Source organism: Conger conger, chromosome 15 (genome assembly GCF_963514075.1).
Source record: "Conger conger chromosome 15, fConCon1.1, whole genome shotgun sequence".
Lineage (NCBI taxonomy): Eukaryota > Metazoa > Chordata > Actinopteri > Anguilliformes > Congridae > Conger > Conger conger.
In genome coordinates this window covers 29,832,165-29,840,167 of record NC_083774.1, presented here as the reverse complement: position 1 = coordinate 29,840,167, position 8,003 = coordinate 29,832,165, and the positions used below count along the sequence as shown (strand labels likewise).

The window sequence follows — 8,003 nt, the reverse complement described above, 5'->3', positions numbered from 1 at the left end:
GGTTTTAAGAACAAAGCTCTCGCATGAAAGCTCCCATTATTTATCCATGGAGTAGCCCTCTGTGATATATGTGCAATAGTGTAATTTCCCTTTCATGTACATGCACCGTATATACCGATGAGCCTTTCTTCTGTGCCGATAATCAGAGACCGTTTCCACGGTCGCAAAAAAATAACTATTCAACAGTCAGGAGGACTAACATCATCACAGTACCTCATGAATCAGTCACCATATGGCAGTGTTAAAGCATTTGTTATGCTTTTATTGAAAATAGTAAGTTTCAAGAAAATACAGGGACAAAAAGTAATTGAAGTCAGCTGAACATTTGAGAGATTCCAGGTATTCTTACATGGCATAGAGATTCAGGAAAACGCACTGCAACACCGGGCTTTCCAAAATGGTAGGCCCTACCGCCAAAGCTCACAGCTTTCATTTCACAAACATGTCATCCAGAAAACAAAAGCAAAGGCTGGTCAGTAAGGCTTTTTTGAAGTGACTACCCTCCTTTTGGCAGAGATACCTTCACTCATCATCATGACACCCTGCAGTCAATTCTGGCATTCTGGGAAAAGACAGAACTGATGTCAACAGACCTGAGATCTGGTGCTAGCTGGACAGCTTCATCTTTCAAAATTTTGTCAATCAGTGGTCACGCTGTTAAATTAAATCTTTGGAACGCAGGACATTTCAAAATCAACAAATTTTACCATAATATGCCTATTAACACAAGTATGTTGTTCGTGATTGTATTATGACAATTGCAATAGAAGCAGGATGAAAGTACAAATAATGTTTTGCCTTAATTTTTACTTATTTGCTCATGTTGAGCAAGCACAGCATCTTGTTTGACTTTTCATTCAAATGACACACTTTCTCCTTGAATCTTGCAATGCTACCAACAGCTGTGTAAATATGCTGATCAATAAGCAACACCAATATCAAAATGCCAAAAGATGACTGGCTCAAAGAGTAATTATTTTGTGGTGGTTCAAGTTTGGTTCTTCAGCCATTGTAAGATTAAAAAAATATTTTGTATTTTGGCTCTTTACAAATACAAAATCCTGTTTTAACACGACCACTGGTCAATGCTGACATTTTAATTTGCATGCCATTAAGATTGTTACAAATTAAAACAAGTAAAATCTTTTTAAAAAATACATTAAAATTATTAAATGAAATGGCTGATGACATTAAGTCAAGCTTTAAACAAACATACACAGAGAACTTAACTTCCTGTGAATGTAAAGCACAGTACAGTTAAATTACACTAGTAGGGACAATATGAAAACCTTGATTAAGAATTTACCAAACAACCCTTAAAGCAACAGTTGAAGCAGTGCTTTTACTGTGCAATGCACTAGACTATATTGGGTATGTACTGTATGCCATGACTAATACTTGCGGCTCAATTAAAATAATTTCCCATCGTTACCCCACTATGTGGGTGAATTCTTATATCCACAGTATTACTGTTCATTTTTCCCAATATTCACACTAGACAACTTTCAGTCTACATAAAAACTATAGAATAACAAAATCAATGTTAAACCAGGTGCACTCCAATGAATAAAAGCAGCTCTGGTTGAACATGAAGACTTCATTAATGCACCTTTAAATAAACTGCACTTCTGTCATTTGTAAGGAGTACATTTCAGAATATATTCAAAAAGGCTACTCATAGGCACCCTGACAGTAACACAAATCCAGTAGTACCTAATAGTCCGCACAGAAAAATGTGAAGCGATTTATGTATATTTACTTGACAGCATAAATGAAATGGAACTAAAACCTGTTTTCAATTTAGATTCCTGAGGTTTTCAAATTATATTCTTTATCCGATTCGTCATAGTGGAAACTCTGTTGCACCCAATTTGTTTATATACCATGTCATAGCTTTACAAAAATACATACATCTGATAGTAATGAAATAGATTTGATTTAGTTTGCTTCTGTCAAGTTGAAATGTCGACAAATGTTCCGTACTAAAATTACAGAAATTCAGGGGGCTAATATTGCATGTTTTATTAAATTAAAGACTGTTATTTGAGCTATGACAGCCTATATAACAACTGATTTAAAAGTCAACATTCTGCGTTGATCATTCTGCAAGTCAGCTGATATTTCCTATACAATTCAAAGTGGCAGTGCTTTCTCAAATAAGTTACATTTACAACTGAAAACAAAAAAACTGGGCACAAAATAATTGAGGGCCTTACCATTTATGTAAACAACACTTTGATCAGAACATTCATAGTAGCTAATAAAAAGGATTGCCAAGATTAGATTTTTCTTCCTTTCAGTTTCAATGGGAAAGTAAGGTAACATTTATTTTGCAGCATATATCTTTTTTAGATTTACCATCAGGTTGATAATCAAGATATGACAGATAACAATTTAAGAAAGACACACAACTCTTGGCACAATTGAACAACATGAGCGCATAGTTTTCACAAGCTACTCATGCCACACAAAGAAACGATGACCGCACATCAAATTTTTGAATACTATAGGACTACTCCCCCAAATAGAACGACACAATTAAGGCATTTTAAGTAACAGCAGTCTACTACTGATCATGTTTATCTGCAGAGCATGTTCTGAATAATTATCTTTATTCTAATTAGGGTCATAGTGAAGTTATCCCACTTGCATGCATCATAAAAGGAATAACCCAATCTTATTCCTTTATACACGGTTAGCTGAAGATTCAATTTAAATCCCTTGGTTAGTGCTAAAGACATTCTAAATGTTGTCTGAAGTGTTTCATATTTGCTGGGTGTGAATAGCTGGTTTGTCACGTTTTGTTTCCCCCTTAAAATTAGGGCCGTCAGTGTTAACACGTAAGCTCATGCAATTAATTGCGTTTTCTTATTTTGGCTGTGGCTAGCCCTATGTCTATGACCGGATTTCCTTGTCTACAATCTTATGCTTAACTGTAATTAATGCATTTCTATTGAAATGAATCACACGTTAACAGCCCTATAAAATACGTTGATTACATTGTCTTCCGAACTGTCTACACTGTTCTGTGGTTCGACTTAACCTTTTGCTTGTGCTTGCTGTATTCAGAAATATCACCACATTGACATTTTCCACAATCTGTGCATTTCAAGATTTTAATTCTGTGAAAACAGAAATTAAGATTTAGGCAAAGGAGTGACAAATGATTTGTGCTTGCCAAGACAAATGATAAACTACAGTATCTGGCTGACTTCAACTCCCAAGACACCTCACATTGCATACATGTACAAACCATGTTTAAAAGTTGTAAATGGAATAAGGTAATTACATTCTTTCCATTTGCAGATGATTAGATGCACATGCAGCCAAAGTTATTCAAATTTTGCATATATAGAATAAGTTGTTTTGGAAAACGGTGTTTATATGGGCTGTATCTTAGCCAAAATACTTGAGTTTTCTGAATAAGATCAGAATAATGACGTGCAAGTAAACGTGGTCACTGTTCAGTAGTTTAGCAGGTTCAAATGACCACTACTGCTTTCTCTCCCAGTGAACCATTTACCGCTTCCGCTTGAATAATTCCTCATTTGCAATCTCTTGCTTCCTCGTATGTCCCAGTTACAAAAATAGAGAAGACTGACATTCACTTAGTGTTGCCAAAACAGTAGTCCCATACACTAGAAATACGTGGACATGATTTGTTGCGCTTTGAGCAAGGATGCGTCACAGATCGTCCTAACCCCATACAGGGTTCTCCCCGAAGAACGTGGTGATGCTCCACGCTGTGCCCTTACTTGCACCACTGTGTAGCGAAATCAGTAGCCTGTGTCACCTGCATGTCACTGCTGGTCAGCCAGAGAGCCGTAGCTTCTGTGAAACAGAGGAAGCAAAAACACACGTCTAATCGTAAAAGCATCATCGTTTACTTTGTCGAGGCGATAAGAAATACCTCTTCCCTTCAGTTCCGAACTTTCGATTAGGCGCACGCAGCTAACGGAACAATAACAGTTTTAACACACGCCTAACTTTTTTTTTTTGCAATAAATTAATGCAACTCATTTTTAGTGCTGCTTAGTGATGATGTGCCATCATTTTGTTCAGCATGAGCTGATGGCCAGTCAGCCACTGTTCACATTTTCATAATGAAAAGCGTTTTTATTTTTTGCTCTACTGAAGATGCACCGAACCCTGAAGTCGTACCGAACAAAGATTTTTGTGCACCGTTACCCCTACTGATCAGCCATTAAGCCCAGTCTGGACTTTTCACATATTTCATAATATTTCAAGTAACTTTTATAAATGTTAGAAATTAAGCAAAAGCTTGATGACCAACATTACCAACCACCCCCTCCCCTCACCCCAACTGTTTGCTGGGGAGTCTGCTTTGAACACACAAGGACCGGAGCACCACACGGTTTTAAAATTCTGGGAAGAACCCTGCTATATTAGCAGGCGTTTGCTTCAACCGTGTGCTACACAACCTGATTTCACTAACTACAGTAGCTTATTATCTGAACCATGCAGGTAAAATAGTTAGTGAAATCAGGCAGTGTAGCGCACGGTAGGAGCAAATACCTGCAGACTGTGCAGCCCGCAGGATGTGGAATTGAGTAGCGCTGGTCTAGGTACTTCATATTCCTGAGGAACCTATAAGGAACCCTGATTGGCTGAGCTTGTTGAAGTATACGGCTACAAGGAAGGTTATGTATAGATCACTAAAATTATACTTGTGAAAAATATTAAAAGAGTGTTTGTGTTATTGTGATTCCTTTGTTATTTCTTCCATGTTTAGATAATAAACCTCTAATCCTGGCAAGCCTTCTGAAAACCAGTTGAAAAAGTTGAGTGTTGATGAATTGGCACTGTTGGTATTACACTCCGACCTAAATAACCTCTTACACAAAGCATACCTCTTAAAAAAAATATTAATAATAATTATTTAACCATTGATTAATTCATTTCTGGAGTGTACACAAAACAAAAAAGTTAAAATGCTGGCAACACTTGATTTCTTTCCAAAATGAAGAAGTTACAAGCACTTGAGGCAGGACCACCGTCAGAGATAGGGGGAGACAACCGGGAACGTCAAATAACAAAGTTTGTCCCGTGCCCTGCCTGGAGAGTGGGGGTTCTTAAGCTACCAACCCAACCATTGTCCTTGGCAGCTCATCTTGCCCGTCTTGTCGATTAACCGTTAAAACGTGGTTAAATAAAAATGTGGTACCGTCGCAGAATGCTAGTTTCGTCTCCACCGCCGCGGCCCTCCCGCCTCCCCTCGGAGCTACAACAGGGGCCTGTCCGGCACGTGAGGCTGGCCCCCGCTGTGCGTCAGGGCGCTCAAGTTCGACCGCTCGGGGTCTGAGGTAGAGTTGAGGTCGCCCGCCAGGCCCCCGTTGGCGGCCGAAGACCCACCGTCTTGCGTCTTGTAGTAGATGATGTAGAACAGGGGCAGGATGATCCCCACCAGGAGCATGACCACCACAGCGTTCCACCACTGGATGCCCCAGTCAGCCCCGTAGCCGCTGGGCCTCCTGCCGCCCGCCCCCCGCTGAGGGCCCTCCCGGCCTCCCGACGGAACCTCGTCCTGGGCCTCCGTGCTCTGGATCAGCATCTCGATGTCCTGGTCCACCCCTTTCAGGAAGTCCGTGTACTCCTGGAGGCGGGGTTTGAGGGAGCCGTTTGGGGTCAGAGGGCGGAGAGCGGGCGGGGGCGGGGGCGGAGCTCCGGAGGAGGGGCCCGGTTCTGCTTCTGGCGGCGCGGCAGGCTGGCCCCGCTCGGTCAGAAAGCTGTGCTTTTTCACCGGGATCTTTATGGACTTGAGCGCGTACAGGTCCTGTTCCTGGATCAGGTTGTTAACCCGCTTGAGGTCGGCCACCTGCGTCAGGGAGAGAGTTTTGTGGTTTTTGTTTTGTGTGAACGTCGGCGCGTTAAAGCCCGTTCAATGTTTTAATGATTTCAGAAATGGAAAGAAGTGAAAGTTCAACTTCAGGATAAAGGCCTGTTTCCGCTTCTCTGATACTCATGCAAATTTGGCAGGATTAAATTGCTTTATTCTGGCTCTGATTTGTTTGTACTACAGCTCTATGCCTCCATCGATCCATCTCCTTCTCTCTCTTAAGATTACAATAGCAAGACAATCCAATACATGTAGTGTAAACTGGGCAAGTGTATGTCCAAGTACATTTAGCACTGAGGAAGAAGCAAGCCATGGTGAAGGACATTTATCCTTACAGTGCCAGTTTGGCATATTTTGCCAAGTAATCTGGACTGTATGCTCCTATGCTAGTATAACTTGACTGTATGACCAGTGATAAGGGTGTATAGTTTAGTATTGGATTCACCTTGCAGCCATACTGAAGCGCCAGCTTGTTCAAGTTGTCCCCATGGGCGACATCCCGCTCCAGAAGCAACAGGTCCCCTGTCCTGTCGCGCTCCTGCGAGCCCGACTCCCGACTCCTAGGCCTGAGTTCAGTCATGCTGAACTCCTCCTCCGAAGAGTCCCCGAAGTCTTCGTGCCCGCCCCGGAACAGGTACACCTGCCCGTCCGCGCTAGCGTGCACGTCAACGGGAGCCTGGAAGGCTCGAGGCACCGGCTCGCCGCGCCGCATCGCGGTGACTGTACATGAGGAAATACCGGAAATAAGGTGTGTTAGCTACCTAGCGGTCTTCAATCTTATCTGCAGCGAGGAACTGGCACTACAAAAAACTAAAAGCAGCAACTGAAACAAGACATGAGTACAACAGAGCTCAGAGTGCAACTAGAATCTATTAACTTCTGTTTTGCATATCAGATGCAAAATGCATACATGCAGTAATCGCTCCAATTATCCTAATCATTAGCACTGCAAAGTAAACTAACTGACTTCCTTGTAACAGGATCAACCCGCCGGACCTTATCGCGGCACTTTATCTTCTGTTTACAATTGTCCACGTATTGAGCAGCAGATGCTATGAATACTCGTGCAATAACAATAAAATACCTGCGGTATACCGACAACCACTTTCCTTTCTACCACAGCCTAACAAAATCAACAGCACAGCATGGCAAACGTGTCAAAATTAACACGCAAACGAAACAAGCAATCTTTTAATGTTTAAAATGTAATATTCAATTCATAAACATTCAATTACCTTTTCCAAAAATGTAATTGTCATATCTAGCTATGATCTTGTAAATATGTCACTCCATAATGGCAGTGACATAACGTTAGGTGAAAAACACCATTAATTGTAACAAATGAATGTCATTCAGATGTCGCTAACTTAGCTAGCTAACAAATATCAGTTAGCTGGCGACAGTTTTGCAGATTTACAGTTTGCTTAAATGGGACTGGAGACCCTCTAACTGGGCATATCGGTAATTTGGCAAACATCACATTTAGGCAGAAACAAAACGGAAGTTGAACTTAGTTAGCCTACAGCTAGCACACATAATTTAAGAGTCGGTAAGTTAGCGCTGACCGGTCAAATGCACCAGTTACTTAAACCAAATGTACATTACACAGAGGCATAGCTAGCTAGCAAGCTTTTGGTCACACTAGCAAGTTAGTGTATGCTATTTACGAAGTGCGTGCGTAAACAATTTGAGAACATGCTTGTCCATCACACATATATATTTACATAAAAATATGCACATTTTACATTCGTAAGCCAGAAGGAGTAGCCTACTTACCAAACTATTTAAATGGTAGACCGTTAGCGAACTAACCCGTTACCTTGCTAACTAGCTAACCGCATACTTGCAAAAAATCCCAGCAGTTCCCAATTTCATCAGTTTGCGCAACATACAACCATGATAGTCCCTTCTGCGAAAAGGGGAGGGTGATAGATCAGTAGGCCAGTCACGCCAAATGTAAATTATACCACTGACCAATGAAACATGTGAATTGCTTTCCCTTTCAAGGTAGGTAGGCAGCGCAGTGGGGCGGGATGTGCGTGTTAAGGCAGTAAATTATGGTTTCCGACTATTTAAATGGACAACTATAAATATTTGTCCTAAATTGCCAGGACACATTTAATTTAAAGTTGCTAATGTAGTCTTG

The 8,003-nt window shown here is 41.1% G+C and overlaps 1 protein-coding gene across 1 annotated transcript; it reads right to left on the bottom strand.

The window, feature by feature from the left end:
• Positions 1-236: 236 nt before the first annotated feature.
• Positions 237-7,764, bottom strand: lysmd4 (LysM, putative peptidoglycan-binding, domain containing 4). The gene is made up of 3 exons (XM_061222857.1): positions 7,634-7,764; positions 6,303-6,577; positions 237-5,836 (listed from the first exon to the last, which is right to left on the bottom strand). The coding sequence occupies exons 2-3, from the start codon at positions 6,567-6,569 to the stop codon at positions 5,243-5,245; spliced, it is 861 nt and encodes a 286-aa protein (XP_061078841.1). The 5' UTR covers positions 6,570-6,577; positions 7,634-7,764; the 3' UTR covers positions 237-5,242.
• Positions 7,765-8,003: the final 239 nt, after the last annotated feature.

Coding starts and splice junctions, on each gene's coding strand:
- lysmd4 (XM_061222857.1), bottom strand. CDS start 6,569: ATGCGGCGCGGCGAGCCGGTGCCTCGAGCCTTCCAGGCTCCCGTTGAC. Junction 5,837..6,302: donor CGCTTCAGTATGGCTGCAAG/GTGAATCCAATA, acceptor TCCCTGACGCAG/GTGGCCGACCTCAAGCGGGT.